The following is a 17,081-nucleotide window of genomic DNA, read 5'->3' as shown; positions in this document are numbered from 1 at the left end:
TGAGGAATGGACAGGTGCCGATGGGGAGGATGGGGGATGCGTGGGATGTTGCGAATGCGGTCCTGTTTCTTGCTTCTGAAGAGGCGAGGTATATTACGGGGCAGAAGATTGTTGTTGATGGGGGGATTACTTGTTCGACTGGGAGAGTTTGAGGGATGAGATGTCTATGTATCTATGTTTCATGCCCTCCATCTAGCCGTCTTCCATGACATGTCTAAGCTCTTTGATGCCGCCTCTGAGCATCTGTTTCCTTCAGCACTCTTTAACTCTGCCAATATCCCATCATGCCTTATCCGTCTTCGCTGAGCTCTGCCTCACATACTTTGTATGCTGCCCAACAGTAACAGGCGTCAAACTCCCATCCTCCCCAACCTTGGAAATCCGAATAGTCGAAAAGGCCATGCTCCCTCCAACCTTGTCCGCCGTCGACACAATCTCAACCTTATCCCCAACCTTTGCTGTGCTGAGATAGCTGATGTGCATATCAACGCTCGCGCCCGTCGTCTCCCTCAGATCCCAAGACGCAATGGCGAGACCCGTCACAAAGTCGATGATTGTCGCCGACACGGCGCCGTGCAGACCTCCTCTGCTGTTGACGTGGTTGGCATTTAGGACCATTTGAGTTGTTACTGTTCCTTGCGTGGCGCTGATGAGTTTGACGGGGGACATGATGAAGTTGTAGATGGGACTCTTTTCGAGGAGGCGGTCCATTAGGCGCTGGACGTGGGCTGTTCTTTCGACTTCGGATGTGGTAACATCTGGTGTTTGAATACGGGTGGAGGGTGTTTCAGAAGACATGATGATTCAATGTTGTATTGTTGATATCTTTAAGCTGTGGTTTCTCTTGTCATTAAGTAGGTGACGGCGAGAATTTCTCACGGACTATTCCCGGCCCCCATTCAAGAATACCCTCCCTTTCCCGCATATCATATCCCACCCTCAACCATCACTCTTTCTCAACCTTTTCAAAAACATCCTTGAGATAATCAAACGCCCCAAGCGGGACTCCCTGCGCACGCATAATACAATACGCCGAAGTGAGATGAAAGTGAAAGTTGGGCAGCACAAACTCGGAGACGTATCTCTGCCCCGTGAAGCGAAAGTTCCCCATCCCAGTCTCCATGATTACCTCTTGGTCTTCCTTTCCGTTGATGCAGGCTGGGTCTACGGATTCGAGGACCTCGATTGTGCGGTCGATGCGGGCGTGGAGTGCGGTGAATGTTGTTTCGGTGTCTTCGAAGATGGGGATGTTGGGGGCGCCAAGGCGGGAGACGGCATGTTTGGCTGTGTTGGAGCAAGATTGGACTTGGTAGGGTAGGCTATGTATGTGTTAGAAAGGATACGTTTGAAGAGAATTGGACTGAATTGGTAATGAGTTGCGTACCCTCGCATGTCGGCGATTAGACGGTAGGTGAGGAGATCTTCATGCTTGACGCCCTTTTCCTCGCAAAACTTGGCGCCTTTTTGGAGGAGATGAGACAAATTCTTGAGGTACCTGACCAGCGGTGGAACGGTCTGTTGGTATAGGGACGTCATTGTGTCTTTGAGTAAGTAGGTATGAGATGAAAAGCGTAGTTCATGGCTCTGCTACCGGCGAACCTCACTCATATATACCAAGCCCCCAATTAGCATCCCAACCCCGCTTCAACCCATGATGACAGCTTTATAATCATTAACTGTGCCGCTTTCCGGATGCTGCGGATTTGCGACGGAGTTTGGTGTAGACGCGGAGATGGTAAGCGCTTAGATCTCACTCAACACAAAGGTGAATCCTATGTGCAGCCGGCGACGATCCGAGCGGCAGTCGGTAGGCTATTTAGAGGGGCTGGACGGTCGGTTATGATCCGATGGTCTGATGCGAATGGCGAGCCGACGAATGAAAGAAGTCTTCGCTTTGAAGGAAGATGGATGGTTGGCAAGGAGGTTGGTTTGAAGCAACCAGCTGACGTCCATTGCAGCAAGGTGTGTTGCAATTCTATCACCCACAGGTACAATTATAAGGTATCGACATATAACATCACTCTTATCGATTAATAGTATTTTTTTATGAGTATCGCGATGTAAGCTTGCAGTCCAATGCGCTGTTGAGTAGCAATGGCATACACCAGCAATTGCTTCATCGGGACCTCAGCCGACAGCCCGAATGTTCAACAAGGTCGGTGGAGCAACTCCAACATGTCCTGTCTAGAACTGATTGGCCGTGTGCAAATGAAATACAAATGGGCGTCTGATCAGGTGTAATTGTCGGCTCTGGCGCTTGTTATGCGCGTCCTCCGAACCACCTCCGAACCCCCGCATTACTCTTCCGTGAACATCACTGAAACAACAAGGACACTCACTCATTCAAACACAAAGAAAACAAAGCATCAACAATGACCCTCCCAATTCTTGACCACATCGCCATCCTGGTCTCCTTTCAAACCCTCCAAACCGTCACCCACCAACTCAAACATTCCCTCATCGTCATCGACGGCGGGGCTCACGCCGATGGTCTCACCGTCAACAAGCTCATTCACCTTGCCGACGGCACCTACATTGAATTCATTGCCTTTGTCGAAGGTGTAGACCCGGAAAAGAGACGTGCTCATCGCTGGGGAAACCTCGAGGAGGGAAGGATTGCAGACTGGGCGCACACGCTGCACTCCGAGGCCGACTATGTGCAGCTTCAGAAGCGGGTTGCGGATGCTGCTGCGGGTGTCACGTATAGCGACCTCGTTCCGCTACAGAGACACAGGCCGGATGGCCTTCTTATGAAGTGTCTTGTTTCGGTTGCTCTTGATTCTGAGGGGAAACGTGTGTTCCCCGCGACGGTGCCGTTTTGGTGTGTTGATGTTACTGAGAGGCATCTTCGGTCGCCGTTCAATGGGGAGAATGGACCTCATGAGTACACCAAGCATCCTTCTGACGCCAAGGGTCTCTCACGAATCACAGTACTACTCCCGGAGAAGGACATCCCGACCTACAAGCCAGTTTATGATGCCATCCACAACACGGTCGCTACCTCGGAGGCAGGAGTGTTCTCGTGGCCTTACGAGCTTCCTGCTGGACCGAACCCTGGGAGCAACCAAGTTGCTTTGTCTACTCTGACGAATGGGGGCAGCAAGGTCGAAGTTAGGTTGACGCTGTTGGGCACAAAGGAGAGCCCCAAGTCGATCGAGCTGCTTCCTGGATTGGTTGTTGACTTTGAAGCCGCTGCATAGATGGATTCTGTGTCACTGGAACTGTATCATAGCTAATAAGTGGTCTGTGGAAAATAAAATAGGAAAAATATGCATTGCAATCGGCTCGGTCTCACATCTAGATACCCAATGCCATCTATATATCCCTCTCAAGTATATGCTCGAGGATATCCCGACACCCTAAAAACATGCAAACGATACTCCAGCGCCCGTAAGTCCACCGACCTCCACACCCCCTCCCAGTTCTCCGACATTGACTTCCGCGACAGCTCGCAAAAGTCCTTCAACACCCCAAAAGGCTGCATCGTCCGTACAATCGGGTCCGCTCTGTAAGGATCCGTCGAAGGCGCCCACATGGCGTCGGGAGAGCTAATGGACACACCGAGATACTCACCCTCGCGCAGGTCCATCGGGGCAAGATGGTTCTGCGCCATGGAGCTGAGGTTCCTGACCTCATCCATCATGATGCAGTCGCCGCACCTGTTTGATACGAGGACGTTTTCTCTAAAATAGGGGAATTGCTTGATTTCTTCCAGGGACTGGGGAATGGGGAGGGAGTTGAGGTCGTGGTAGCAGTGCGGATGATAACCGAGGGCCTGACGACACGCTGGGCACGCGAACCAGCCATCAGCTTCATTCGCATACTCCCACATGCGGACAAGGCACTTTTCGCCAAAGATGTGACCGCAGGGGAGGACGTGAGCCCCATGAGTGTAGCTGCCCATCGCTGGGTCTCTGACGTGCTCGTCCTCAAAGATGGACATGCGCTCGAAGCAGAGGCATTCGAGATCGAGGTCATGAAACCTGCTGGGGTCATTTTCTAGAATCTGCTTTAGCTCTGGCCAGTAGATGGACGTGATCTTGCACGTCTTGGAGCAGTTTGGACAGGGGCTCTTGGGCGTGGTGGGAGAAGGGGATCTAGAATTCATGACGGTCAGCGTTTGAGGATCAGAGCAGATTGATGGTATGGATTGTCGCTTGAGGGGTATCTGGTTATACTTTTAAGGAGAATCTATTCTTTGATGGCCGGCCAGGACCTCGATGGGTGCTCTGTCCGACTCGATGGTATAAAGAACAACGACTTGTTCAGACGCGATCATAATGAGGACAAAGAATTCACCAGGACATCACAAGGATCATATATAGGTAAGAACAAGGAAATAAACAGACAAAACACTTCATTACTAGTCGAATAAAGCCCTCTCGACACTTGAATACGTAGACCTCCAACCAACCCTCTACCCACAACCAACCAAAAAGCCACCCGCCGAAAAAAAATCTTATCAAAACACATTACAGGAAAAAGTCAAATAAGAACGAATCGATCGGCCTTGAAAAGCTGATTCGTAAGAAACCACTCTCCATCTCTCCCAAAAAAGATGTGCCGTCTACTCCCATGCGTAGACGTGGAACGAAAATCGTATGCCGAGGAAATCTCTGCCAAACCAGCGCTTCGTAGACTCTTCTTCCAACACCTTTTCCGTACCGCGGCAGGCTTTGAGGATCATTTCGTCTCGGTTCACGTTCAATCCTCGCCGAATCGTGGCATGTCTTCGTCTCTCCTCTGAGTGAAGGAGCCATATGCCATCACCGAGCGTCGCGGCCACGCCAACAAATTCGTCAGGCGCGAGACTCACGGAACCTCTCATGATTGATGAGATGGCCGTCATGGTTCTGAGGATATCTTGGACGTAACAGGTGTCGCAGAGTTCGCTGAGACCACCCCCTTCGGGGATGGTCGGTGGGAGCCTCTTCAAGGCTTGGCGTCGGGTCTCTTTGGTAGTTCCATTGTCGAGGAACCCATCGATGGCGGTGGCAAAAGTCTTGAGAGATTTGGCAACGTTTTCGGAATGGGGGGTCACATGCGAAACGTTTTCCGCTCGGCGGTGCTCAAGAAGGATCTCCATCGGTGTAGCAGCGTGTCGGCATCGGGCGTGGATGGTAGTGATGCGGCATGAAGGACAGCTCGGAGGTGTGCTCCTCTCCAAGAGGGATTCTGACCAGAATCGAAGACATGAGGAACCCAAAATGTGACCACACGGCAGTACGACTGCCGTGTGGTCGGACTCGTGGGCTGCGATCTTGTTCTGCAGTTCGACCTTCTCGTAACAAATGGTGCAATTAATTGCACAGTCGGCGATCGTCGAATCTGGATGGAAGAGCTGAGCCCTGAGGGCAGGCCAAAAGGTTTCGGTGATTATGGGAGACATTGCTATGGAAAGAAGGGTTTCGAGTGTAGGATATGAGGATGGAAAAAGTCTTGAAGAAAACCAAGAAGGCGAAGGTGTCTTTGAGTAGAACTTTTTGGTGTGAAGAAGGATAGAGAGAGAAAAGAGAAGAGAAGAGGACTGGAGGAGAAGACGGGTATTTATGTCCCTCCAGACAGCAAACGAAACCTGTTGAGCAGTGTTTACAAGCGTGCACTGCAAACCAGGTAGTGCAAGTCTAATAGCCGCAATGCAGCTGGCAACTCTATCTGCAACCCAATGGAGCAATGGTAAACAGGCTTTGGCTCACATTAATGGACTACGTTTGAGTACTGAATGCTAAAATTTGACAGTAATTTAAACGACGGGCAAACGACGGGCAAACGACTCGTCGAGTAGTGAGGGAGAGAGTGTTGGACGTTGCATATGGCGGTATCCTCGGGGTGGATTAAGGGGTAGAAGAATAAGTTCTTGAGACCATATGTCGGGGACGATGTCTACCTTGTTTACTTAGATTAGAATAAGCCAGAAGGTATGGCAACTTTGAACTCTTAATATCGCCCGGGGCGTCTAATGCGATGGTAAGGGGCGGCATGGCCAGATGTGGCCAAGATCCCGCGAGTTAGATCTGGGTTCTCAGGCATGTCCTCTTCCCCCACACACGACTTTGAGGAGAGTTGGGCCAACCCTTCCATAAGCTATCTACGATTACCCTTCCCGAACTAGCCAACTTGTTGTTGCCCGCGAGCTTTGCGCCTTTTATTATGGGTAGGATGTCTGAGTATTTCCCCCAGGAAGCCAGGGAGAAGACATCTTTGAGTTAACATGAAGTTTTTATTAACGACATCTTATCCAACTCGGGGACCTCCCATCCGACAGCAATAACTGCCCTCTCATCCTTAGATTCCATAACGCGCCTCTCCCCAACTTAAAGAGACGAAGACGAGCTATCAGCCCGAGACTGGGATCAGTCCGAGGTCTGTGATGAGGCGAATTAAGTCAAGTTTTTCCCACATGCACATCGTTTCAGCCTGCATTGTCGAGAGCGACTTTACCTTTTGAGGACAACATCACGCGCATGAGTCGACAGTTTCGACACCATCGGATGGATCACAAGTGCCGGGGCCAGGGAGTCAATGGCATTCAGGCCGTTGCAGTTAGACCGAGGGTACATACAAGCTGCAATAATCAAAGTTTATTTGACGGCCGACACGTTGAGGAGATGAAGAGGAATGAGGTAGAGGTTCCAAAGGGACGAGACCAAGGGATTCATCTGAACATCCTCACTCGTGATACCCACAACCTGAAGAGGGAAGTGACATCACAAGTCACCGGCAACAGCAACAAAAAGAATCATAAAATATCTGCATGTTGCAATGTTTGTCCTCGTTGAGGCCGATGTCAAAAGAATGATAGCGAAGACGTTGTAGGAAGCCCATGTCAGTCGCTCGTTTGCGGGGAAGGCTGTATTATGTTAACTTTACTGTAGGCGACGACCGATTTCTCCGGAGACAAAATGGTAGTAAAAAGTCTAACGGCGTAGGAGCCATCAATAAGCTCTCATTCGAGTCACCTGCAAACCATCATCCCGGCGTAAAGACGTTGTTAAGTTGAGGCTCTTCCGAATAGCCTCAGTTTACCCTGGAGTCTTGGCTCCGGCACATTCCCCATCAAGTCTAGCCAGCCGTTCCAAAAGTGGCTTAGCTTATCGATATTGATCCGCATCCCCGCACATCGCGCATGTGCGCATGATAAGGCGACCGCAACGACTCTTGCATTCAAACGCCCGCCGGCCGCCGTCGGTCAAATTCATGGCGTTTTTTTCTTCTTTCTCAAGTGATGACTAGCATCTTTTACGTGGGGGGGCTTAAGAGAGGGGGTTTTACTGGTGGCTTGTGTAGTAGATCTTCCAGACTCATCGAGTTTTTAACTTTTTCCCTCTGTGAATATTCTCCGAGGTGGTTCTTCAAACATCAATCACCATGGCGCCCTTCAACTTTCAGAACCCGCTGGGCCTCTCCAAGCCCAGCTTCCTCCGCGGAATCCCCACAAACAGCCTGTTCATGATCTTTCTCCTCATCAGCGTCAACGCCATCGTCTGGGCCACCGTCGCCGTCGTGCTGCACTTCCACCCCCGCCTCGTCGCGCCGGCCGCTCTGTCATACGTCCTCGGCCTGCGCCATGCTCTGGATGCAGATCACATCGCCGCCATCGACCTCATGACTAGGAGGCTCATTGCTTCTGGGCAGAGACCTGCTACCGTGGGGACTTTCTTTTCGTTGGGGCATAGTACTATTGTTATTGTTACTTGTATCGTTGTTGCGGCCACGAGTGGTGCTTTGAGGGAGAGGTTTGATGGGTTTACGCGAGTGGGCAATATCATAGGCACCAGCGTTAGTGCCGTCTTTCTCATCATTCTATGCATAGGAAACGGTTGGGTTCTGTATCAGCTCGTGCAGCGCCTCAAGGTTGTTCTACAGGAGCGCCGCCAACGAAGTGGCTTTGACGCCGAGGAAAGCCAGATTCAGGATCATTTTGCCCTCGAGGGAGGGGGATTTCTGTCTCGTGTGTTCAAGAAGCTGTTTCGTGTCATTGATCGACCGTGGAAGATGTATCCTTTGGGTGTCGTCTTTGGACTTGGGTTTGATACGAGTTCCGAGATTGCTATTCTTGGAATTGCGAGTATTCAGGCTGTGCAGGGGACGAGTATCTGGCTGATTTTGATTTTCCCGTTGCTGTTTACCGGTAAGTTTCAAACTCGGTTAACCATTTTCTTGAAAGCTAACTTTGTAACAGCTGGCATGTGTCTTCTTGATACCACCGACGGAGCCTTGATGATGGCTCTATACACCTCCAAGGCCTTCTCACGAGATGTCGTTGCCATTCTCTACTACTCCATTGTACTCACCGGCATCACAGTCTTTGTATCTGCCTTTATCGGCATTATCCAGGTCTTGTCCCTCATCCAGAACGTTGCCGAGCCCGAGGGAAGCTTCTGGGATGGAGTTTCTGCTATCGGAGACCACTTTGATATTATCGGAGGAAGCATCTGCGGTGTCTTTTTAGTTGTGGGACTGGGTTCTATCCTTGTGTACAGGCCTTGGCGAAGACGTGTGGAGAGGAGGAATCCGCCCCTTGTCGATGCTGCTGATGAGGGTTTGGAAGAACCTTCGACTCCTGATGAAACACCAGGACGTGTTTACACATCCTGATAAGATTTTAATGCATTATGAAGGCTGTCAGACCGAAAGTCTACATCTCTCAACAGTTAGAGTTGTCATGAGAACACACATTAGCCATTAGGCAGCAGATTTATACATACAGCGTGCATATTGGAATTAATACATCTCGTTACCATGACAATGAAAATTCAATTCTATAGCCATTGTGTCTTGTTGACTACCTATTTATTGACATGATATTTTCATCTGTAGAGACCAACCCATCCTCACATCAACAGCAACCAGTTCCTCTCCCTTTGTTGTTCTCCAAGCTCTTATTCTGTAATTACTTGGTCATCCCTTGTTAACGCCATCTTACTCTCTCGACATGAATAGCTTCACTTTTGATCCCATGTCCGACTTTATATTCGGTTCTGTCACTATGGATTACAACTTGATGAGCAACAATATCATCGACAACTTAATGGTTGACAACCTTGTTGTTGACAACTCCACGAGCAATGGCTTGATGGATATTACCGAAATGACCCAGGGTCTGATTATCAAGGATTCCGGGGTTGAAGATTTGATGGTGGTCGACAATTTAATAGTTGATGACTCTACGATAAACAGTCTCACGGCCAATCACTCCATGGTCTACGCTCACTCGACGAATAGCTCTGCCAACGGTTTCCCTACCACAAATACTCCCGTCTCTATGGGAGACCTAGTTGACACTACCATGGTCGATAGCCCTGTTAGCAATGGGTCTACGACTAATATCTTTCCGGCGGGCAATCCCCCAGAAAGACTTTATGGGCTCAACCGCCAATCCTCCCATGACCAAAAGTCTTACCGGAAAAAGAACCATGGTGGGCAGCTCCGTACCTGCAAAACGAGCCGCAAGTGTCTTCACTTCCGTCCTACGAGAGTCACTTCGGCACCAGATGCTCTTTGTGGACGGGCCCCGAAAGACAGAGGGTATCTGGCTCTGTGCCAAGTGCATCAAGCATATCGACCGGGATGGAAACGATGACGTGCGGAAATGGCACACTCGGTATGGCATATGATCCGGTCTTGAGCTGCACCCTGAGGCTAGGGTAAAGAAGTTGAAGGGTACGCACTGCAAGGAGCGTCGTCGGTGCAACTTTGTCAATCGCTCTAGACTATCGCCGCCGCCACCGCCAGACAGTATGAGTTTGAACAACAACGCCGCCAACAGCCAGCAGAAGCAACAGGGGCAAGCTCTCTTCCCCCTCTAGTACGGCTAGAAGGCGGGTCTGTTGGCGAGGTAATATGAGACCTCCAAAGCTCAGCTGCAAATGGCATCGCTGATGCAAGACAAAGGTGGGCATGCTTGTTGGCTATTGGCAATGGGACATCAGCGCGGCCAACGCCTATCGGATTGAACTCCTCTATGACCAGGTTATCCTTGCCGAAACCATTGCCGGCCTAGGTGATCAGCTCTATGAAGAGCTAAAGGAAACAGCTTCCAACGAAGCCTTCGACGGTATGGATAAGCGGCCAAAAATGACAGCCCCAGGATTTCACCGACGATCTGGGACATCGAATAAGCTTGTCGTTATTGCTTATTGCCAAACGCCTTGCTGGCGTTGATGTATTGTCCACAAAGATGGGGATGTCGCGAGTGTTCTGACGCTGTTTGTCATTGAACTCGTCGTTTGAGGGTAGTTGGTTTACTTCATTTTGGTGTTTGGTGACGGTTTTCTTGATTGTAGCAATGGCGTTGGAGGATCCCTTTGTTGGCATCAGTCTGGTGGTTTGGCTTTCATACCTGAACATGATGGAGTGTAGACTTGTCGCTCCTATTATCCTCGTTGATCAATCAATCCTGTCAACAAAACCTCATGTATATGTCACACATAAAACCATTGTTCTGAGTCTCTCAGAACGTATCCTTGAACTTGACTAGATCGCAAGATTGGTTAATTAGCCATTGCTGCTAGCCGGCGCATGATTTACTGTCAACACTCTTGAAACCATATTTGTAGGGGAACAAATGAACATAAATGCTATTAAATAATCGATTGCACGCCAAGTTCTAGCAATCTATTACCTTGCCAGTTGATGGCTTTGGGAATGTCTCCCGACTTTGGGTCTAAAGCCCTCCTACCTCGCCATTCTTGCAGCGCTTGGCGATACTCAACGACGGGGCGATCTAGCTGTACTTCTTGATGCTTTACCCACTCCAAAGGGAGGCTTTCGATGTTCTGTTCCTCGTGAGGTGCATCGCGGAGGCTGTCGTCTCGAGTGATAATCTCATATATAGTGAAGATGACGCCTTTGACATCATTCCGGTTCACATCGTGCCATTCACCCTCGCCATCTTCAGCTGAAGGGTGGTCAATGCGTGCGGCGAAATTAAAGTCGAGGAGCATGATCGAATCCGTCGGTTCGTCCACGACGATGTTTCGTGGAGCAACATCTTGATGTGAGATGCTATATCGAAGGTTCAAGTCGTCCACGACTTGGATAAGCTGCTGGAGCCACTTGAGTCGGAAAACCCGTGATCTGTTCTCCTCTAGAGTACCGCCAGGCACATAGCAGTTGGTAAATCCCACCACGCGGCCCTCGAGCTCGTCAAGAACGATGCGGTCGAAGGGGACAATATTTGGGTGGCGCGGAAGACGCATCCTTATGTTCATCTCTTTCCAGGACTTTTGCGCATACTGCCATAAGAAGCAGTACTTGAAAACCACCTGGTCAAACGTCAGCTTTCGAGAATATAATTTGGGGAGCAGCGGCTGGGCGGCCCTCACCTTGTTGGCAGGCTCACTGGAGCATGGAGGGTATGTCACAAGGTCGGTGTCAGGACCAAGCCTCTCGAGCTCCTCGAGCATGTCCCGGCGTACTGCTCGGACTCCTTCCGGAAGGGAGATCTCATCAAGGAGCGGGTAATGTACACAGCAAGTCTCGTCGTTCTCTACATCGGTGTATATAGAGACAATTTCACCAGTGTTGGATACGTGTATCCTATACACATTGAGCGGAATATGGCTGCTATGGCGCCTGAGGTGTTGGATGGCGATGCTCTCGTCGTCTTGCTCTTCGTCCATGGTGACAGAAATCACCCACCTTTGATCCCAGTCAGTGATGTGCCATGTACTTGGCCCGCCGATACGGACATCGCCACTGAGGGAAAATATTTGGAATTTTCATCAATCATGTTGCTGGCCCATGGCGATCGAGGGAAAAGGTGCGATAATCGGCGGGATGAAGACGGGATGTTGAGACAAGAAAGCAGGCCGGCAGCACCATGACTAAGCTACAAGAAATCCATCACTGACGAAGGCGAGCAAGTATCCTGGGGCCAGAGACGCGCATTCTATTGACCAAGGCGACGTCGAGGTAGTTAGAATCACACACAGGTCGAGTGATATAGACGAATGGCCAAGTAACTCCTGTTTTGTGGAGGCGTGCATGATGGGTCGTCACAGATGAAGCATCAATACGGGATCAGATGAGGATCTAGGCCTTGTGGTTGAGCTCCTGCCCCGGGCGGTCTTCTAGGTTGTCCTGGCCAACGTCCAGTATGAAGGATGGGCATTCACACAAGGATCAATGAATCCAGTCACCATTCAATAGCTCGAGCCATAAGGGATACTCAACTCTTACATGCACCACATTCTGGACGAGTACCATTTCGTATCTCTGGGAGGCTAGCCTTTCCCTTCCCCAGCCGTATCCCGCGTCTCTCTCGTTGACGCCTGGCCTCCCTTCATCCTATCATCATCATAGACTACCGGCAAGCGGTTTCAACTGCATAGCAATCTTTGCTTCCGCCTCGGCGAGCTCCTGGCTTTTCTCTCCGCCCTCTCCAAACGCCTCGCATGTGCTCCAGAGCTACGAGGGGGAAAAGCCTGGCAGAATGATGAGAACAAGTCATATATTCGAAGACGCAGAATGGCAGTCTTTGGGCATTCCCCATCATTATGCCACCAGTCCACTCGAATATTCCACGATGCGTGACCTTCCACACTCTTCCTCTCCAACCTGCGTGCGATCTTCTTTATCGTGCCTCAGGCATAATCTTGCTAAAGTGTTGATCTCGTTCGCGTACTTTGTTATAGTTGAAGCCCGGCTCTTGATGGGATATCTGAGCGAATAGACAGTGGTCTTCTCGTTCAAGCAGCCACCGCCTCCAACGCTACAAGGCATAGGTTAGTTCTCTAGAGCTAGTCAATCTATAAACCAGGAATAACTTACTTGCAATCGTTCGCGAAGTCGGCTCGCAAGTACATAAAGTCATACTTGCGAAGCCGACTCACAAATACATGAAGTCGTACTTTCCGACACTGACATTCAAGTATATGTTCTCGTTTAAGCCCCGAAAATGTCCTGTGGTGTAGAACTGGGTCGCGGAGCAGAACACCGACAAGAAGCGTTTCATTGCCGAGGATGTCATCGGGCATATATATGTATCTATTCGCCATCGCTTCTTGCAGCTAGGTAGCTTTCCCCACCGCCTCCAACGCTGGAGGAAACACAGGTCAGTTCTCTATGACTGATGACATCCACAAAACAGGAGTAACTTACTTGCAGTCGTTGGCGAAATCAGTTGAGCCCAGAGGCCGAGTCACAAGTACATAAAGTCGTACTTGCCAAAGCCGACTCGCAAGTTCATGATGCCTTTGAAGCCACCACCTCCAACGCTAAAAGAGACACAGATCAGTTCTCCATGACAGGTCATGTCCACAAAACAGGAAGAACTCACTTGCAATCGTTGGCGAAATCAATGCGCAAGTACATGAAGTCGTACTTTCCAAAGCTGACTCGCAAGTAAATGGCATGCTCCGCCACTGCCGAGAATGCTAGAAGAGACAGATGTCAGTTCTCTGTACCTAGTGATATCCACCAAACAGGAGTATAGTACCTTACTTGCAATCATTGGCGAAATGGGAAAAAAACCACCTCCCAAGTACATGAAATCGTACTTTCCAAGCCGGCCGGCAAGCAGATGAAATCGTACTTGCCAAAGCCAGCCGGCAAGTACATAAAGTCGTACTTGCTGAAGGCAATTCTCAAGTACATAAAATCGTACTTTCTGGGCTCGCAACCCACAGGTTTTATATCCCATGTGCATATTCACTTCGACTGGCCAAGCGGAGGTATAGAGAAAGGACGCTTCTCGACCTTGTTGAGGTCAAGGGCGTAGGAGGCACGTCATCGTCTTTGCTAGACTCGGTGCCCCGTGAGCCATCAGGGACGTGAGGTGAAAGAATCACATTCCACAAAAATGGCACAAGGCGGCGTGTGCTGAGGCGATGGTTAGCTGCAAAGACTAGCTGTGGCAGACAGACGGGAAATGGCTTCTGGGGATATCAAGAGATGCAGCAACATACCTGGATCATGAGGGCTCTCGCCCGATCAGCTCCTTTGGATATACCCTTTGCAAGAAGCTTTAGGGATGGTCGGGATGTGCCAAGAGGTGGGAGAAGAGGAAGGGGAGAAATGGGGGAGATGTTTGGAGATGGTAAGGGAGAGAGATAAACAGCAGAGCACGGGATCCGGTGGAAGCTCAGGTTTAGGCTCGCTTAGGGTTGCTCTGCCAAAGATGCGAACCCTAAGCTTAGGATATCCTTAGGGTCAAAGAGGTGCACCGCAGGTGTTGGCGGTGGACGTGCCCAAATAGATGCCAGTTCGCCTCTGCCCTTGGTGCAGAGCTCGGGGTTATAGCACGGCGACAATAGAAAGAAAGAGATGCATCTCATATTCCAGTTGTTTAAAATAATATGATTTCCCTTGAAACAAACCAGAATATGTCACGGCGGCTTTAATAGCAATGAAGTCTAGGTGCATATGGAGTTGATGCTCGCTCTAGCTCTGGCCGACACGGGGTGCCCCAACTTCACCTTCCCATCTCATCAGCTGCCATGCTGCACGTACTTGCTTCACCTCCATTGACCTTCAATCTTCAACCACCTTATTCTTTCTCAACCGTCAAGTACCTACGATGCATGTACCAAAAGCAATCGAGTCCAACGGCGCAAGCTAGCCAGCTACTCCATATGCCCCCCTGTACTCGACTCTGCTCCCAGATCACCCGTCGCTCATCAGCTCCTCGACATCGTTGCATCACACATGTGCGGATAACCGATCGATACCCGTCTCACAACATCCGCTATAGACGCGGCTAGGCGCTGGCCAGTTTGTGCGCCGAATCACATACACCTTGTCATCTCTTGGGACAACTGAGCTGTCACTGTGCAACTCTGAACGCGGGGGTTGCTCTGCATTGGCGCCAACTGAGGGGGCAACAACAGTTGGGTACCTGCAATGCAAGCCACTATCAACCAGTTCAACGAATACAGTGAGTGTGAGAAGAGAAATCAGCCTGTATCCATTGAGATGACATGTGACTGACTGCACCCAATCGAGCCGTGACGAGTCCCCGCGAACGCGTCGGCCATTGCTAAGCTCTACAAAAGCTGCATCCTCTAGTCGGCTTGCACGATGCTGCACAATGCACTTGGCCGTCACTACAACAACCAATGACGATCATCACACTCCATGGGGAGGCCGCATAAGCACTGCAGGACGACGAAACCGTGAACAATGCTCACGAAATATCACTCGAGTCGAAATCTCTTATTTTTGAGCCGCCTCTTGACCAGGTGGCACCAATCAGCAAATCTCGACTTTGGGTTGGTTCGCGAACAACTCGTATCAGCGTTACATGCACGCAGAGGCAGAGGCAGGCTCTCAGCATCGGATGGGTGGACCATGACGTGAACAGAACCTCGTTGAAACTGCAACATATCCCTCACTGCAACACCCATCGAGGATGTCAAAGTTCCAAAGCCACGAACTCGAGGACGGTTGAGTCAGCCTCATGGAACACACGCCGAACAACGGCTTTGTTCTTCCATTGGCACTTTGGGGCGACAGCCACCGGTGTCGGGCGCCGCTAGACACGCCGATCGGATCAGACTTTGTCTACTTTCCCCCCAATTGACTCCTTCCGTCCGCTGCCGACTCATTTTCAAAGCACCACTTCAAGAACCGAAGTCCGATTTGCATGTCGGAGCCTGGACTGCCTGGAGCGCTCAGCCTTGACCACGCACTCGGACGCACGCGTTGAGGCTCTGTGCTGGGGCCTGGTCTAATCTGCTGATGGAGACCACAGGCACCAAGGCATCCAGGCTGACGATAGCGTCTCGTCGTCTTCAACCACAATGCGGGGGCGGTCTCTCTTTTCATCCACTGGCCCAGCTACGGGCCCGTCCACCAATGGGTCACTCACGCTCACTCGAGTCGTGTGAGGATTTGCGGATTGCAGGTTGCGAGAAGGTCCAGCTTGAGGCTGAGGGAGGGTTGAGAGAGTCAGATGCTCACCCCAGCAGGCCCCGCCGTTCTCGGAAGCGTCGCCACCCTTGCACATCCTCTGTGATCGACTAATCTCGAAGCGCTCATAGGGCAATTGCTTATCGCGCGGTCTGGACAAGGTACCGGACAGTGCTGGCCACAGTCTCTTTTTCTCTCCTGTACCTTTTCTCGCATGAATGCGACGGTACAGCCGTCCAAGAGCTGCTACAGAGCCCTGCTGTCTCACGCACGATCACATCAGCCGCCTTGGTCCAAGAAAGCTCCTTGACCACTCGTTCCCATCCCCAGCCTGCCGCCTGGAAGCTGTCGGCGACAGGTCATCCTTGTCCACATTTGCAGGCATCTCCATGCGGCCCACAGGAGGACATGCAGCCTTGGAACATCGGCCTGGACTGAGGCGCGTCCCCGCACTGTTTGCCTCGCCAAAGTCCATTTGAAAGAGACATCTGTGTGCCCATCCACGCCGTCCTAGTGACTAGCTCAGGACCCTTAAGACCCCTAAAACGGGACCCACAACCCCCAACGACTCAGGAGTCTGGCGTGGCCGGCCGAGCGAATCGGAACCGCGGGGGACGGGGGGGCAATTGCAATGGCGGATGGCGAAGAATGGAACATTTCTCAAGAAAAAGGGTCGGAGAAGGCATTTCATGCCTCTGATCTGCCCTGAGCCGTCGCCATGTGCTCACCAGAAGCGTCACGGTTGAAAACCACGGCTTTCAGCCCCCACTAAACCTCGGGCTTTCCGCCCCCGAAGAAATATGTCAGCTCAGCCTCCCGCAAAGGTCTCGCTTTGATCGTCAAGCCACTGCAGCCCGTTTTTCACACGGCCGAGTACTGTACACTTGAACAAGGGAAGACATACGCTGTGCTCGGTGGTCCAAAAGTGAAGAGACAATATCAAGGACGGATAGAAGGAGTCGTCAGACGAACGAACGAGTTCTCGCCTCAAAGTCCAAATTGCTGGGGTTCCAGCATCAGCCCGTCAACCATTAAACAGCTCGTTATCCCCGTGTGGAACCTTGTACCATGCAGCTCGGGGTACCGGTTACAATTCCAGTTCCGGGGGACTCTGGGTTAGCTCGTCGCCAAAGAGGACCCTTGCTGACCTCCTTGCCGTTCTCCGCCATCCCACACGGCAGACCCAGCCGGTCCGCCAAGTGCGCCGTGCGTCAATGGTGCGATTCGAG

General features: G+C 51.0%; 8 protein-coding genes across 8 annotated transcripts; 2 read left to right on the top strand and 6 right to left on the bottom strand.

Moving 5' to 3' along the window:
• Nucleotides 1-282: 282 nt before the first annotated feature.
• On the bottom strand, nt 283-798 carry LRP88_09486 (HotDog domain-containing protein; the record flags this gene model as incomplete). Its single annotated transcript, XM_083245972.1, has 1 exon — nt 283-798. One exon carries the CDS (start codon nt 796-798, stop codon nt 283-285), a length of 516 nt encoding a protein of 171 aa, XP_083097085.1.
• Nucleotides 799-946: 148 nt separating this feature from the next.
• Nucleotides 947-1,536, bottom strand: LRP88_09485 (DUF1993 domain-containing protein; the record flags this gene model as incomplete). Its single annotated transcript, XM_083245971.1, has 2 exons — nt 947-1,319; nt 1,385-1,536. 2 exons carry the CDS (start codon nt 1,534-1,536, stop codon nt 947-949), a joined length of 525 nt encoding a protein of 174 aa, XP_083097084.1.
• Nucleotides 1,537-2,372: 836 nt separating this feature from the next.
• Nucleotides 2,373-3,200, top strand: LRP88_09484 (uncharacterized protein; the record flags this gene model as incomplete). The annotated part of the gene is made up of 1 exon (XM_083245970.1): nt 2,373-3,200. One exon carries the CDS (start codon nt 2,373-2,375, stop codon nt 3,198-3,200), a length of 828 nt encoding a protein of 275 aa, XP_083097083.1.
• Nucleotides 3,201-3,328: 128 nt separating this feature from the next.
• On the bottom strand, nt 3,329-4,108 carry LRP88_09483 (uncharacterized protein; the record flags this gene model as incomplete). Its single annotated transcript, XM_083245969.1, has 1 exon — nt 3,329-4,108. The coding sequence occupies one exon, from the start codon at nt 4,106-4,108 to the stop codon at nt 3,329-3,331; it is 780 nt and encodes a 259-aa protein (XP_083097082.1).
• Nucleotides 4,109-4,567: 459 nt separating this feature from the next.
• On the bottom strand, nt 4,568-5,389 carry LRP88_09482 (uncharacterized protein; the record flags this gene model as incomplete). The annotated part of the gene is made up of 1 exon (XM_083245968.1): nt 4,568-5,389. One exon carries the CDS (start codon nt 5,387-5,389, stop codon nt 4,568-4,570), a length of 822 nt encoding a protein of 273 aa, XP_083097081.1.
• A 1,979-nt stretch (nt 5,390-7,368) lies between these two features.
• On the top strand, nt 7,369-8,598 carry LRP88_09481 (high-affinity nickel-transport protein-domain-containing protein; the record flags this gene model as incomplete). Its single annotated transcript, XM_083245967.1, has 2 exons — nt 7,369-8,131; nt 8,183-8,598. The coding sequence occupies 2 exons, from the start codon at nt 7,369-7,371 to the stop codon at nt 8,596-8,598; spliced, it is 1,179 nt and encodes a 392-aa protein (XP_083097080.1).
• A 1,985-nt stretch (nt 8,599-10,583) lies between these two features.
• Nucleotides 10,584-11,624, bottom strand: LRP88_09480 (uncharacterized protein; the record flags this gene model as incomplete). The annotated part of the gene is made up of 1 exon (XM_083245966.1): nt 10,584-11,624. The coding sequence occupies one exon, from the start codon at nt 11,622-11,624 to the stop codon at nt 10,584-10,586; it is 1,041 nt and encodes a 346-aa protein (XP_083097079.1).
• Nucleotides 11,625-13,144: 1,520 nt separating this feature from the next.
• Nucleotides 13,145-13,599, bottom strand: LRP88_09479 (uncharacterized protein; the record flags this gene model as incomplete). Its single annotated transcript, XM_083245965.1, has 3 exons — nt 13,145-13,220; nt 13,283-13,379; nt 13,503-13,599. 3 exons carry the CDS (start codon nt 13,597-13,599, stop codon nt 13,145-13,147), a joined length of 270 nt encoding a protein of 89 aa, XP_083097078.1.
• Nucleotides 13,600-17,081: the final 3,482 nt, after the last annotated feature.

Source organism: Fusarium phalaenopsidis, assembly GCF_050370095.1.
Source record: "Fusarium phalaenopsidis strain FUZ10S chromosome Unknown contig_32304, whole genome shotgun sequence".
In the NCBI taxonomy this organism is placed as follows: Eukaryota; Fungi; Ascomycota; class Sordariomycetes; order Hypocreales; family Nectriaceae; genus Fusarium; species Fusarium phalaenopsidis.
The sequence above is the reverse complement of the archived record's forward strand: the minus strand, read 5'-3'. Positions and strand labels throughout refer to the sequence as shown.